Source organism: Oncorhynchus gorbuscha, unplaced genomic scaffold, assembly GCF_021184085.1.
Source record: "Oncorhynchus gorbuscha isolate QuinsamMale2020 ecotype Even-year unplaced genomic scaffold, OgorEven_v1.0 Un_scaffold_1118, whole genome shotgun sequence".
NCBI lineage: Eukaryota > Metazoa > Chordata > Actinopteri > Salmoniformes > Salmonidae > Oncorhynchus > Oncorhynchus gorbuscha.
The window spans coordinates 77770-94432 of NW_025745993.1; the positions used below are offsets into that span (position 1 = coordinate 77770).

Here is a 16663-nt window from a genome sequence, read left to right on the forward strand (position 1 = left end):
TGGTAATTGTTAGAACAATCAGCCCTTGCCTCCCAGATAGCTGTGCCCCACTCTCGGGCCCGGCCAGTAAGGAGTGAAATGACGTAAGCAACCCGAGCTCTCTCTCTAGAGTATGTGTTGGGTTGGAGAGAGAACACAATCTCACACTGGGTGAGAAAGGAGCGGCACTCAGTGGGCTGCCCGGAGTAGCAAGGTGGGTTATTAACCCTAGGTTCTGGAGGCTCGGCAGGCCAGGAAGTAACAGGTGGCACGAGACGAAGACTCTGGAACTGTCCAGAGAGGTCGGAAACCTGAGCGGCCAGGCTCTCCACGGCATGGCGAGCAGCAGACAATTCCTGCTCGTGTCTGCCGAGCATGGCTCCTTGGATCTCGACGGCAGTGTTACGAGCGTCTGTAGTCGCTGGGTCCATTCCTTGGTCGGATCCTTCTGTCATGCAGGTGAATGAGGACCCAAAAGCGACTTGGCGAAAACAGAGTATTTAATCCAGAATAAACTTTACAAAACAAAAAGCATAATACTACACGTAAAGACGAGAACAGACTGGAGACTTGATCGAGAACTGCAGGTTGCCTCGGGAAGGCACTTGAACCTAGCAGACTCAGACACCTGCTCACCACGCAGCATCTGAGGGAAACACGACACGACAGGGCAAAACACAAACACAGCACGGTGAATTCTAGACAAGGAACCGACAGGGCAGAAACGAATAACAAGGAGAGAAATAGGGACTCTAATCAGGGAAAAGGATCGGGAACAGGTGTGGGAAGACTAAATGATTGATTAGGGGAATAGGAACAGCTGGGAGCAGGAACGGAACGATAGAGAGAAGAGAGAGCGGGAGAGTGAGAGAGGGAGGGGGAGAGAGAGGGATAGAAAGAGGGAAAGAACCTAATAAGACCAGCAGAGGGAAACGAATAGAAGGGGAAGCACGGGGACAAGACATGATAATAAATGACAAAACATGACATCCTTAGGTAGCCCTTTTCCCTCCTTTCTTTGTGGGAAGTTATCTTTGTTTGATGGCACATAGCGTTTAGTGTCACATTTTGTTTGATAGTGTTTATTGTTTTGTTCGGCATCTTTTCCAATAAAAAGGAATATGTACGCTCACCACGCTGCATCTTGGTCCAGTTCTTTCGACACCCGTAACAGTTCCTCAAGGTTACGTTTTTACGTCCACTATTGTTTTCACTATATATTCTACCTCTTGGTTATGTCATTGGGTCCTGGACTTTCTGACAGGACGCCCACAGGTGGTGAAGGTAGGAAACATCTCCACTTTGCTGACCCTCAACACTGGGGCCTCAGCCCCCTCCTGTACTTCCTGTTCACCCACGACTGTGTGGCCATGCACGCCTCCAACTCAATCATCAAGTTGGCAGACCACAGAATAATAGTGGGCTTGGTTACCAACAACGGCGAGACAGCCTACAGGGAGGAGGTGAGTGCACTTGGAGTGTGGTGTCAGGAAAACAACTCAATGTCAACAAAACAAAGGAGATGATCGTGGACTTCAGGAAACAGCAGAGGGAGAACCCCCCCCCCCCTATCCACATCAACGGGACAGCAGTGGAGGAGGTGGAACGTTTTATGTTCCTCTGCGTACAGACTGAAATGGTCCACTCACACAGATGGTGTGGTGAAGAAGGTGCAACAGTGCCTCTTCAACCTCAGGAGGCTGAAGAAATTTGGCTTGTCACCCACCCAAAACCCTCACAAACTTTTACAGATGCACAAATGGAGAGAATTCTGTCAGGCTGTATCACCGCTTGGTACGGCAACTGCACTGCCATCAACCGCAAGGCTCTCCAGAGGGTGTTGAGGTCTGTATAACGCATCACCGGGGGCAAACTACATGCCCTCGAGGACACCTACAGCACCCGATGTCACAGGAAGGCTTTCTCGTCTGTAACCCATTGAAGTTACAACAGTGACCCAATCACTGGCCACTTTAATAAATTGATCACTAATCACTTTACGCAATGCCACTCTAAATAATGCCACTTTAATTAATAATGATTGCATAGCTTACATATATATACTGTATTTTAAACCATATATTGCACCCTTTGTCATCACTCATCCATATACTTACCTGTACCTGTACATATTCTCATTCACCCCTTCAGATTTGTGTGTATTAGGTAGTTGTTAGATATTACTGCACTGTCGGAACTAGAAGCACAAGCATTTCGCTACACTCGCATGTAGTTGCATTTAGTTTTACTTGTATTTAAGAGCAATTGGAGGCCACGGAAGGAGAGTTGTATGGCATTGAAGCTCGTCTGGAGGGTTGTTAACACAGTGTCCAAAGAAGGGCCAGAAGTATACAGAATGGTGTCGTCTGTGTAGAGGTGGATCAGAGACTCACCAGCAGCAAGAGCGAATATGAATGTTATCGTATAGTGTAGATTGAAATAAAATATGAAAACACATCTTACCGGCAATGATTAATTGAGTTGTAGATTTCTGTTGATATTCACAGCCTCACAGTAGTATTCTCCTCTGTCCTCAGAGATGATGTTAGTGATGCTGTAACTCTGCCCTGATGCTATTGGTGGGGTTATGTTCTTCTTGTACCAGGTGTACTAGTACTAGTGAACACACAATGTATCCAAAGTATAATACTAGAACTCAATTACAGTGAGATTATATACATGTATTGTACTTACATGTGACAGTGAGTCTCTTCAGCAGAGAGGAGATCCTCATGGCTGTTGACAGAACAGGAGTATCTGTCTGTATCCTCACTGCTGACTGGGTCTAGGTAGTTATTTTGGTATTTGGGTTGGTGAGACGTCTGTTCTTGTACCAGATGTAGGTGGGGTTGTCAGTCAGAGTACAGGTGGTGCTACAGGTCAGTGTCAGTCTGTCCCTCTGTCACTATAGTTGGAACATTTGCCTTCAGGCCTGGGATTAGAAATAAACATAACCTTTTCAATTTATCCAACAACCATTGTAATCAAATGACACGACATTCATATTACATACAGACTATCATTCCTAATGTACTGTATAATGTCAAATTAAAACAGATTTCCAAAGGCTTTAATGTAACTGATAAAGCATTACAAAATAGTGTACCTGTGACAGACAGCCTTTCTCCAGGACTGCCTGCCTATCTGTCACTTGTCACACTTTGAAAGACATGACCTTGAATGATCTGAGTCTTGAATGTGAACCAATACTCAGCTGAGTCTCTCTCTCTCAGGTCTGTGATTCTCAGGGTGCAGTTACTCACTCTGTCCCCATAGTACTGCACAGGATAATCATTCTGAGGTTTCACACCAGACCATCTACAGAACCATGATGTCTCTGTGACTGTATGACCTCTGGGATATGTGTAAGAGCAGGACAGATCCACTGTTGACCTCTTCAAGGCACAAATACTCTGAGGGGTGTAAGTCACACTCCAACCATCCTGCCCCAGTATCACTGCAACACAATCACACATCAAAAGGATATTAAATTAGGCACAGACCTATTAGCTCACACAGACAGTTTGTCAACACTTTGTTGCAGTAGTTGCTGAGTTCAGTGTGAATAACAACCATGGAGAAGCATCACGAGATGTATTGTTGTCTCAACCTTCTTGCCCTTTGTGCTTTTGTCTGTGCCCAAAAATGTTTGTACCATGTTTTGTCATGCTACCGTGAGGTGTTGCTATCATGTTGTTGTCATGTTGTGTTGCTACCATGCTGTTGTTATGTTGTGTTGCTACCATGTTGTTGTCATGTTGTGTTGCTACCATGTTGTTGTCATGTTGTGTTGCTACCATGTTGTTGTCATGTTGTGTTGCTACCATGTTGTTGTCATGTTGTGTTGCTACCATGCTGTTGTTATGTTGTGTTGCTACCATGTTGTTGTCATGTTGTTGCTACCATGCTGTTGTTATGTTGTGTTGCTACCATGTTGTTGTCATGTTGTGTTGCTACCATGTTGTTGTCATGTTGTGTTGCTACCATGCTGTTGTTATGTTGTGTTGCTACCATGTTGTTGTCATGTTGTGTTGCTACCATGCTGTTGTTATGTTGTGTTGCTACCATGTTGTTGTCATGTTGTGTTGCTACCATGTTGTTGTCATGTTGTGTTGCTACCATGCTGTTGTTATGTTGTGTTGCTACCATGTTGTTGTCATGTTGTGTTGCTACCATGCTGTTGTCATGTTGTGTTGCTACCATGCTGTTGTCATGTTGTGTTGCTACCATGCTGTTGTCATGTTGTGTTGCTACCATGTTGTTGTCATGTTGTGTTGCTACCATGCTGTTGTCATGTTGTGTTGCTACCATGCTGTTGTTATGTTGTGTTGCTACCATGTTGTTGTCATGTTGTGTTGCTACCATGTTGTTGTCATGTTGTGTTGCTACCATGTTGTTGTCATGTTGTGTTGCTACCATGCTGTGTTATGTGCTGCTGCCTTGCAATGTTGTTGTCTTAGGTCTGTCTTTACGTAGTGTTGTATCTCTTGTCGTGATGTGTGTTTACATACATTTAGGTTGGAGACATTAAAACTCGTTTTTCAACCACTCTACAAATTTCTTGTTAACAAACTATAGTTTTGGCAAGTCGGTTAGGACATCTACTTTGTGCATGACACAAGTAATTTATCCAGCACTTGTTTACAGACAGATTATTTCACTTATAATTTACTGTATCACAACTCCAGTGGGTCAGAAGTGTACTTACACTAAATTGACTGACTTTAAACAGCTTGGAAAATTCCATAAAATTATGCCATGGCTTTAGAAGCTTCTGAAAGGCTAATTGACATCATTTGAGTCAATTGGAGGTGTACCTGTGTGTACCTGTGGATGTATTTCAAGACCTCCACAAGTCCGGTTCATCCTTGGGAGCAATTTCCAAACGCCTGAAGGTACCATGTTCATCTGTACAAACAATAGTGCGCAAGAATAAACACCATGGGACCATGCAGCCGTCATACCGCTCAGGAAGGAGACGTGTTCTGTCTCCTAGAGATGAACGTTCTTTGGTGCGAAAAGTGCAAATCAATCCAAGAACTACAGCAAAGGACCTTGTGAAGATGCTGGAGGAAACAGGGTCAAAAGTATCTATATCCACAGTAATACAAGTCCTATATTGACACAACCTGAAAGGCAGCTCAGCAAGGAAGAAGCCACTGCTCCAAAACCGCCATAAAAAAACCAGATCGTACTTTTTGGAGAAATGTCCTCTGGTCTGATGAAACAAAAATATAACTTTTTGGCCATAATGACCATCATTATGTTCGGAAGAAAAAAGGGGGAGGCTTGCAAGCCGAAAGAACACCCTCCCAACCGTGAAGCACGGGGGTGCCAGCATCATGTTGTGGGGCTGCTTTGCTGCAGGAGGGACTGGTGCACTTCACAAAATAGATGGCATCATGAGGTAAGAAAATTGTGTGTATATATTGAAGCAACATCTCAAGACATCAGTCAGGAAGTTAAAGCGTGGCCGCAAATGGGTCTTCCAAATGAACAATGACCGCAAGCATACTTCCAAAGTTGTGGCAAAATGGCTTAAGGACAAAAAAGTCAAGGCATTGGAGTGGCCATCACAAAGCCCTGACCTCAATCCCATAGAAAAATTGTGGGCAGAACTGAAAAAGCGTGTGCGAGCAAGGAGGCCCTAAAAACCTGACTCAGTTACACCAGCTCTGTCAGGAGCAATGGGCCAAAATTCACCCTACTTATTGTGGGAAGCTTGTGGTAGGCCACCCAAATCATTTGACCAAAGTTAAATAATTTAAAGGGAATGCCACCAAATATTAACTGAGTGTACGTAAACTTCTGACCAACTGGGAATATGGCGAAAGAAATAAAAGCTGAAATAAATCACTCTGTCTATTATAATTCTGACATTTCACATTCTTAAAATAAAGTGGTGATCCTAACTGACCTAAGACAGGGAAATTTAACTTGGATTAAATGTCAGGAATTGTGAAAAACTGAGTTTAAATGTATTTTGCTAAGGTGTATGTAAACTTCCGACTTCAACTGTATATATAAATCCCAGCCCCGTCACCGCAGGAGGCCTTTTGGTAGGCTGTCCTTGACTTGCCTAGTTAAATAAAGGTAAATAAAATAAAACATCAGTCATTGGCAGTTTGTTCACAGTTGCTGAGAGATGTGTGTAAACCACAGGCCTGTGTATCTATTCCTGCTGTTCTAAAGCCAGTTTATGCGTCTCCCTCCCTTCAGCCATAGAAACATAAAGATAAACCACAAACACACTTTATAACTGGTGAATAACTACACATGACAGTCTAATTAAGCAGGAAAAATAACTTCTCATAACAGATGTGTAGCACTGTAAGTAAAGTGTTTCTCTGTCGATTGTTTTGAACCTGTTTTATTCTCATGACTATAACGCTGATGGTAATTCACATGACCTGCATACTCTGGGTCCTGGATTAGATCTGTAGTAACTCCACTCTCCCATTTGTTGAACCAGGATACTTCTGTGACGTTATGCCAGCTGGGATGTCTATACGTGCAGGTAATGTCCACTGTTGACCCCTTCAAGGCACATTTTCAAGTGTTTTAGATGTATAGGACTGGTTAATTTAAAATGAATAAAATATATAGACACACACAGTGCATTCAGAAAGTATTCAGAACCCTGGACTTTTTCATTTTGTTGCATTACAGTCTTATTCTAAAACAAATTCCAAAATTATAATTCTAAAACAGTAAAACAAGATAACATACCATCAGCCATTTTCTACCTTTTCTATTATACTGTATAGTTCCTACTAGTGTTACTATCCAAGAGTTCACCGATTTGTCTGTTTTCCCCACATGTTCTACTATTGGTCCACAGGCCTTAATGATTGATACTTAAGATGATTATTATAGGTGAGTTCAGACTCCTCATGAGAAAATCCTCATGGTCTTTTACAGCACAGGAGTAACTGTCTGTAGAGTAACACCCGACCACTAGAGTATTACAGGAGTATTGTTGGGAAGTAGGGTCATGGAGATGTTGTCCGTTGTTGTACCAGATGTAGGTGAGGTTGGGGTTGTCAGTCAGAAGACAGGTGATGCTACAGGTCAGTGTTCTCTTCTATTCCTCTGTGGAGGAAGACACCTTCACCTGCAGCTCTGAATGATTCTAATGAATTATTAGAATTAGATATTATATATTACCTGTGTCAGTCAGTTGTTCCAGGGAAGCTGTACCCCCATTCTGTGTTTTAAATATGAACTTGTACTCAGCTGAATCACTTTCAGGTCTGTGATTCTCAGGGTGCAGTCTTTCTCTTCAGTTCCAAGGTACTCAGCACAACCTGCATACTCTGGACCGAGCTCAGGAATTTAGACACCTCATTATATTTCTCTTGGATATACCAGTTTGGTTCTGAGACTACATGATAACTTGGATGTTGATATGTGCAGGGCAGTTCCACTGTTGACTCCTTCAAGGCACAGATACTCTGATGGACGTAAGTCACGTTGAAACAGTTCTGACCCAGAACACCTAAAACAGTAGGAGGCCCATTCATTTAGATTCTTCAATTATTATTAACAAAAATATAAACAACAATTTCTAAGACTTTACTGAGTTACAGTTCATACACAAATATCTGTCAATTGTTATGAATTAATTAGGCCCTAATCCATGACTGGGAATACAGATATGACTCTGTTGGTCACAGACACTTTTTAAAAAGGTAGTCAGTATCTGGTGTGACCACCATTTGCCTCATGCAGTGCGACATCTTCATGTAAGACAATTGATTTAATGTATTTTTGTATTGAATACGTGTCGTGGAAATTAACACCAGGGACTCAAAGTAAAACTTAAATGAATAATTATTTATCAGGAAGCTGGAGAGGTTCCAACAAACTTAAAACACCAGAGTACGGTCTGGAGCTCTTTCGGGGCAGTCCCGTTAGTTCTCTTATATACTGTTTACACAGACAAGTTATATTTGCATGATTTACATTAATCATAATTTATTCATCATTGACGTTTGGTTCCTGCATGTGACTGGCACCGTCTCCTATCTTAACTTATTGAACATATTCTGCCAAAAGGTCTGAGGAGTCATGACCGTTTCCCCCTCACATCTCTACCCAGCACCAACAGGAACCAATAATTGTATGAGACAAGATGTACAATTCAAGGCTCTTTCTTCAGACAACAACATTTCCCTCACACATTAAAAATCAAATCAAATTTTATTTGTCACATACACATGGTTAGAAGATGTTGATGCGAGTGTAGTGAAATGCTTGTGCTTCTAGTTCCGACAATGCAGTAATAACCAACAAGTAATCTAACGAACAATTCCAAAACTACTGTCTTATACAGTGTAAGGTGATAAAGAATATGTACATAAAGATATATGAATGAGTGATGGTACAGAGCGGCATAGGCAAGATACATGGTGGTCCTTCTGTAGCTCAGTTGGTAGAGCATGGCGCTTGTAACGCCAGGGTAGTGGGTTCGATCCCCGGGACCACCCATACGTAGAATGTATGCACACATGACTGTAAGTCGCTTTGGATAAAAGTGTCTGCTAAATGGCATATATTATTATTATTATATTATACAGTAGATGGTATTGAGTACAGTATATACATATGAGATGAGTATATAAACAAAGTGGCATAGTTAAAGTGGCTAGTGATACATGTATTACATAAGGATGCAGTAGATGATATAGAGTACAGTATATATGTATACATATGAGATGAATAATGTAGGGTATGTAAACATTATATTAGGTAGCATTGTTTAAAGTGGCTAGTGATATATTTTACATCATTTCCCATCAATTCCCATTATTAAAGTGGCTGGAGTTGAGTCAGTGTGTTGGCAGCAGCCACTCAATGTTGGTGGTTGCTGTTTAACAGTCTGATGGCCTTGAGGTAGAAGCTGTTTTTCAATCTCTCGGGCACAGCTTTGATGCACCAGTACTGACCTCGCCTTCTGGATGATAGCGGGGTGAACAGGCAGTGGCTCGGGTGATTGTTGTCCTTGATGATCTTAATGGCCTTCCTGTAAAATCGGGTGGTGTAGGTGTCCTGGAGGGCAGGTAGTTTGCCCCCGGTGATGCGTTGTGCAGACCTCACTACCCTCTGGAGAGCCTTACGGTTGTGGGCGGAGCAGTTGCCGTACCAGGCGGTGATACAGCCCGCTAGGAAGCTCTCGATTGTGCATCTGTAAAAGTTTGTGAGTGCTTTTGGTGACAAGCCAAATTTCTTCAGCCTCCTGAGGTTGAAGAGGCGCTGCTGCGCCTTCTTCACGATGCTGTACGTGTGAGTGGACCAATTCAGTTTGTCTGTGATGTGTATGCCGAGGAACTTAAAACTTGCTACCATCTCCACTACTGTTCCATCGATGTGGATAGGGGGGTGTTCCCTTTGCTGTTTCCTGAAGTGCACAATCATCTCCTTAGTTTTGTTGACATTGAGTGTGAGGTTATTTTCCTGACACCACACTCCGAGGGCCCTCACCTCCTCCCTGTAGGCCGTCTCGTCGTTGTTGGTAATCAAGCCTACCACTGTTGTGTCGTCCGCAAACTTGATGATTGAGTTGGAGGCGTGTGTGGCCAAGCAGTCGTGGGTGAACAGGGAGTACAGGAGAGGGCTCAGAACGCACCCTTGTGGGGCCCCAGTGTTGAGGATCAGCGGGGAGGAGATGTTGTTGCCTACCCTCACCACCTGGGGGCGGCCCGTCAGGAAGTCCAGTACCCAGTTGCACAGGGCGGGGTCGAGACCCAGGGTCTCGAGCTTGATGACGAGCTTGGAGGGTACTATGGTGTTGAATGCCTACAATTGTTGAAACATTATTCTACATTATTTAATGGACAATAGGAGTTAATGAAATAAGATACAGAACTCCTACTCCAAGACTCTTGATACATATGGATCCAGAGCTGCATATTATCTACACATGTTACCATGGTAATCAGACTGAGTAAACTGTTAGCGAATGGGAGATGGATGACTCTTTACAATGTTTTCTATTGAAACTTCCTTTAGAGGTCTGAAACTGGTGCCGGAGAGGAGGGAGATAAAAAACAACATATTTGTGCATCCTGGTGTTTTTTCAGTGACCCTGAATGAGCAAAGATCTTTCCACATAGACAGGAATAAGGTTTCTCTCCAGTGTGTATTCGCTGGTGTGTAGTCAGGGTGAAATCTAGAGCAAAACTCTTTCCACACTGATCACAGCTATAAGGCTTCTCTCCTGTGTGTATGCGTTGGTGTTTAGTCAGGTGTCCTGATTCATTGAAGCTCTTCCCACACTGATCACAGCTATAAGGCTTCTCTCCTGTGTGTATGCGTTGGTGTGTAGTCAGCTTTACTGACTGATTGAAGCTCTTCCCACAATGATCACAGCTATAAGGCTTCTCTCCTGTGTGTATGCGTTGGTGTTTAGTCAGGTTTCCTGATTCATTGAAGCTCTTCCCACACTGATCACAGCTATAAGGCTTCTCTCCTGTGTGTATGCGTTGGTGTTTAGTCAGGGATCCTGATTGATTGAAGCTTTTCCCACACTGATCACATCTATAAGGCTTCTCTCCTGTGTGTATGCGTTGGTGTTTAGTCAGGTTTCCTGATTCATTAAAGCTCTTCCCACACTGATCACAGCTATAAGGCTTCTCTCCTGTGTGTATGGTTTGGTGTATAGTCAGGTGATCTGACGTCCGGAAACTCTTCTCACACTGATCACAGCTATGAGGCTTCTCTCCTGTGTGTATGCGTTGGTGTTTAGTCAGGTTTCCTGATTGATTGAAGCTCTTCCCACACTGATCACAGCAATAAGGCTTCTCTCCTGTGTGTATGCGTTGGTGTTTAGTCAGGTCTCCTGATCGACTGAAGCTCTTCCCACACTGATCACAGCTATAAGGCTTCTCTCCTGTGTGTATGTGTTTGTGTTTAGTCAGGTCTCCTGATCGACTGAAGCTCTTCCCACACTGATCACAGCTATAAGTCGGTCCTGTGTGTTTTGTGTAGTCTGGAATCCTGATTGTTTGAAGCATTTCTCACAACCAAAGTAGGGGTAAGGCCTCTCCCCTGTATGAATTCTCTGATGAGATTTTAAAGTTTTAGATGCAGTGAAACTCTTCCCGTACTTAGAGCAGTGGAACAGTTTCTCTCTGGTGTGAATTTGCTCATGAATAGTCAAGTCTTGTTTAGCAAAACTCTTCCCACAGACAGAGCAGCGGTGAGGTTTCTTCTCTATACCTCTATGCCGGTGTTTCGATCTGGAGAGACTCTTCTCTTTCTTCTCAGCATCATGATGTTGTTGAGGCTCCCCAGATGATAAGCCCCTCCCACTTAGAGAGCAACCATTACAGATGTCCCCTGTGAAACAAAGGCATTGAATAGTTAGGTTTTGCAAATATGGGTCCATAAACAGATGGGTCCTACCATGAGATTAAGGCCTTTTGGGTCCCTTTCATGTTTTCCAGTAGAATATTGTGCATCAGTACTATATTTTTAATCTGTTATTAAATAATATGAATAAAGACTTGATAAAGTGACAATTCTGAATTTGAAAAGTTCCTCCATCAACCCTGTGTCACTTCTAGAAAGATTTTAACCCAACTAATACATTCATTTCTCCAAGTTTTACCATCGTTGAGTAAAGTTACAAGTGCAGAATAATATGATTATTGTGAAATCAATTAGTATAAGAGTTTGATTTGAATGTTGACATGCTTTGAATGAACAATTTCCCTAATAATCCTGTTTACATTGTGACAGCCCCAAATTTTTCTGAACGTCTCAGTGCAGCTCCTTCCAATAGGGCGCTTGCCTTTAATTCCCAATTAAATAGCCAGCATCAGCTGCGCAAAAGTGGGGTTGTGATGGAGACGTGACTGAGGATGTGTTCAACCCTCAGTTCCCAAAGCTTCTCTATTCCGTTGTTTTGTAGCCTAAGAGAGTTTACCCAGGATGGGATCCACTCTTTGCGTCCCTGGACTACACCTCTCCGTTCTTCCTGGCATTTCTCCGCTGGAGATCTATTGGAGGATTGGATTGTCTGACTGACCACCACCTTTTTGTATACGGTATTTCATTTGTTTTGATGTGATTTATACTGTGATTTATGTAGTTGTAGTTGAGGACTTAGTAAGAGTTGATACACTTTATTAAAGTTCTGTGGTAAAATAATTGTTATATTGATTGTATGTTTAATACTGGGTTTACGCTACACGGAATGAACGGACAAACATTGCGTGACAGAAGTCACTCGAGTTCCCTGAACTCTACCGGGCAGGACTCTTTTTAGGCCCGAGGTACAGGACATTTCTGGAGGAACCAGAACTCATTGTGATATTATTATATATGTGTGTGTAATCATTGATGTTGTTAATACAACCCACGCAAAAGAATATAGTTGTTTTTGAAGTTCTTTCCAATGTTTTAAGGGTTTATGAAAAGTTTATTTCCATCCTGACTTTTACATAAGTCCTTTGTATTGGTGTAGACTTGACGGACCAGATGGGACTCATTCCCACCCAAACTAAAAGGAGAAACCAATGTTTTCCCTGGTAGGCACAACCTACCTGGCACCCCTATAAATAATAACCTCAAGTCAAAACCATTACAACATGGACACATCTAAAAAAAAAAGACAAAATAAACGTTCACTGCACTCGGTCAAAAGAAGTTAGCTGGCGCTGCTTGTGTTAGAACATACACAGATTAAATACACCTCTAGAACTCTGATTAAAGTGTTTACATGTCCTAATCAGTCTAAAGAATTCTCAGAAAACAAGGTGTTTTTAAAGGCGTATGCTTACTTCAGTTATGACCTCACACCAATTAAGATCAGCAGAGTAAGATGTTTACATAATATATGCCATTTAGCAGACGCTTTTATCCAAAGCGACTTACAGTCATGTGTGCATACATTCTACATATGGGTGGTCCCGGGCTAATGCCATAATCCGTTTAATAGGAAATGATTAGTGTGCATGTAAAGCCCTAGTTATTTAGTTACTTTGACAGTCATTTCTGAACATGATTTATTTAATTTAATTAGTGATTAATTTACGTCTGTCCCTCATTTTAAGGTCAACCCATGTTGTAATATGGTGAAACGGTTCCTTACATTTTTGGGCAAAAGAAACATCGAACATCAAATAGTCCAATTATAGAGCAAAGGCAGGTAAACTGGTTCTAGTCTTTTATCAATTCTCTGGTGTTTTCTGTAGAAAACTGAGCAAGTGAACCACTTTACCCATAAATTGATATGGTAGAATATATTTTTTTGTGAAGCTTGCATTCAATTTTCACCACCTGTGGAACAAAACTAGCTTCCATTACCCCTGTCATAAGCACATTTGTGACTGATTTAAAAGGACTATTTTACCAATGTAAACTAGTGGTTTTGTTGTTTTCAGTTGTCCCCTGTTACTGTACTAAGTGACAATGTGCTAAATAAAGTATGTATTTTCATATAAACTCTTGGGAAAACATGTTTTTATGATGTTGAACATGTGTTCTTCATGAAAGAATGTTACAATTAGGTGAAATCAAACATTTGGGGGAGCAAGTTACACTTCTCAAAATTAGGTGGAACGACTAGATATTTTCATCAATACATAATGAACCAATTCATTGTTACAGAAGCAGACGAATCTAATCCACATGGTTCTTACTTAATGAAATCATATCTCCATGTTCCTCTTCTAGTCTCTCAGTTCCAGTCTGCCCCGGTGTTTTCCTGCAGTCGACCAGAACCAGCAGTAAAGTACAGAGAGGAGAATGACCTGGGGACTCCTGGAGGGTGGAGGGGGACAGGCTAGCCTTTTGCTGTTCGACAAGACGTATTACAGTTGATCATTAAACCAAATATTGTATTAATTCAGTCTAAACCTCCGATTTGGGTGCATCCCTCATATCTCCTTTAATCTGAAATGTTCAATCATTCACTGCAACCCACAAATATAAGAGCGTTGGATTGATGGAGGCATAGACGAGTTTCCACCGTATTTCTTATACCAGTCATTTCCTATCGAACAGCGCAGAAGAGAAGAAACAAGAGGGATAACTGTGCCCAAAATCTGGCTTATTTGATCATATATACATTTTCAAAACGAGTAGGTTGTTATGAGTGTATTGGTAAAAGTAGGACACATCACATCCAGGCAACTTTGAGAAGAAAAAAAAACACTTTGTATGAAAGTAGTGCCTGGTCATCACTAGTTACCACAACCCACGCCCATTTATACAACTGATCTTTTTAAATGTGATTTTAACCCTAACCTAGCAAACACTAAATTTATGCATAACCCTAAATGAATAAAAATACGTTATAGGCGTTTGACTCTGTGGCTGTGTAACTAGTGGAAACACGCATATCTGCCCTCTCATTGACTATAATGAACCCACCTGATCTTGCATCTTCCTGATTGCCTTCCAGCAACATTTCAAATTCAACAGCCCTCGGCTCTAAACCCTCAGCCCTTGAATGACGTTTTACATCCGAGTGCACCTTAAATGTCCATTGCCCAAGCGAGGGATAATGATTATGGGAGAGGCAATGTCCTTGGTGGAAATCTTGAAGTTTAACTTAAAAACAACCAACCTAAAGCTATTAATGAACCTAGTAAGCTAACGTGTCTAACTAGCACTCCTGTCTGGTAGCTAGCGACAGTTACCCATAGTTTGGTCATTTATTCCAATACATTTCTGAATTGCACTCATCACTAGGAAACTGAGCCAATTTTCCAAAGCTAAAATCAATAGATTTTTTCAGACAGCTCGATTCATATTCCTGAGATGCTGAAAGTGCAGGTTGTTGATTAAATTTGACACTTCCCGGCCACCAGAGTTTGACATGTGACTACAGTTTGCATTGAATTGTGGGTCATATCATCCCCGCAAGTGACCGAAGTTGTTCAATCGCTCCTTCAAGCTAAATCAAGGGCCAATTTTAGGGAATTAGACCTCCCTTATTAAGATAGCAATCAAACTGCATCCGGTTTCGACGGAGATACAACAGAGGGAAAAACAACGTGTTTGGAACTGCAGCCATTTATTTTCTTTGTTAGAAACGGCCACTTGAATATCTGGTCAAATAATGGCTAATGTGTAAGAAATCAGTGAAGGAATGTGAACATGTGCACACTGGGAGGAAGGAGAGAATTAGGTCATAGTCACAGATTCCTAAACATGATTGTATGAACTGTCTTAATTTTGCTGGACCCCAGGAAGAGTATCCATAATAAATACAAATTATATAGTTGTAGGCTATTTAAACAAATATAAATTAATAACTATGCAAGTCACATTTGTTTAGGCAAGTAAACAAATTCTTATTTACAATGACTGACCATCAACAGTGGGTTAACAGCCTTGTTCAGGAACAGAACGACATATGTTTATCTGGTCAGCTCGGGGATTCGGTTACTGACCCAACGCTCTAACCACTAGGCTACCTGCCGCTACAAACAGAACACAGCAATGTAGAGGTTCAAATATGATGAAAACTAGGCCTAGGCATTTTATACAACACAGCGGGCATATAATGTTATAACCAGACTTACCCTATCCATTGTGGAAGCTACTGTTCCTTTGTATGATATGAACTGTCTGACCCTAGCTGTTCTCGTCAACAATTTCCTGTTGTCTTGTTCTTCTTTAAGGTTTTATGGCAGACTACACCTATTGCCGTATTGCTGCCACCTACTGTACGGCGAGTGAATGAATAATATAAATTTCCATCCAAATGATTTCTATCGTCGGTAAAGAATGAATGTAATACGTCTCTCCATAATAGTGTCAAATCTAAATGCAGATTTTCCATTAGAAATCTACTGATGTCTTGCCAAAAATTCTTTACATTAATACCATTCAAAGATGCAAAACTGTTGCAAAAGGTACAATTTGAATGTATCTATTTTGTATTCTTCATTTCGTGGTTGGCAGGGTAATATTCATGAATCATTTTATAATAAACTTCTATAATTGTGTTAGAAAGTACGTATGTATGAGACAACAGATATTATCAATAAAACAATTCCAATAAGGCATGACATAAGGTATATAGAGAGATACAAAATCCTGTTGATACAAGGTAAGTATCACTCTGTTGTTGAATGGACCAAAACAAGAACAAATCTTTACTACTATTGAGTCAACAGCTGTAATCGAAGGTAGGTTCTGAGGGTCTTAACATGTTCCTGAATAATGGGGCGGCAGGTAGCCTAGTGGTTAAAGCATTGGACTAGTAACCAGAAGGTTGTGAGATTGAGTCCCCGAGCTGACAAGTCTGTTGTTCTGCCCCTGAACAAAGCAGTTATTAATCCGCTGTCATTGAAAATAAGAATTTGTTCTTAACTGACTTGCCTAGTTAAATAAGTAAATAAAAAATAAAGCAACACTTGAAGGAATGGAGACAAAAATAATTGTAAACTCTTTAGGCATTATAGGGATTTTGTAAAGTGATAAGAACGAGTCATAATGAAGTAAAAGACCCTCTGCATTTACAAGTTGTCTCACCAATAGGATATTGTTTCTGAACCAATATTTTAAAAACAAAGATTAATTGTTATACAATATGTGCTGGTTATTACAAATATAATATGTGTGGAGAGAAATTATGCTTCTAAATGAAGGATCATGACTAGAAAACCTGTTGATGAAAAGCAGAGCTTCACTGGAACTTTGTCAATAGCAAACCAACATGAAGTTA

The 16663-nt window shown here is 41.3% G+C and overlaps 1 protein-coding gene across 1 annotated transcript; it reads right to left on the bottom strand.

Annotated features, from left to right (window-relative positions):
- Nucleotides 1-9652: 9652 nt before the first annotated feature.
- On the bottom strand, nt 9653-15603 carry LOC124021455 (zinc finger protein 501-like). The gene is given in 4 exon segments (XM_046336654.1): nt 9653-10978; nt 10981-11319; nt 13626-13779; nt 15516-15603. Coding segments are annotated over 4 exon segments (1494 nt in total). The 5' UTR covers nt 15525-15603; the 3' UTR covers nt 9653-9986.
- Nucleotides 15604-16663: the final 1060 nt, after the last annotated feature.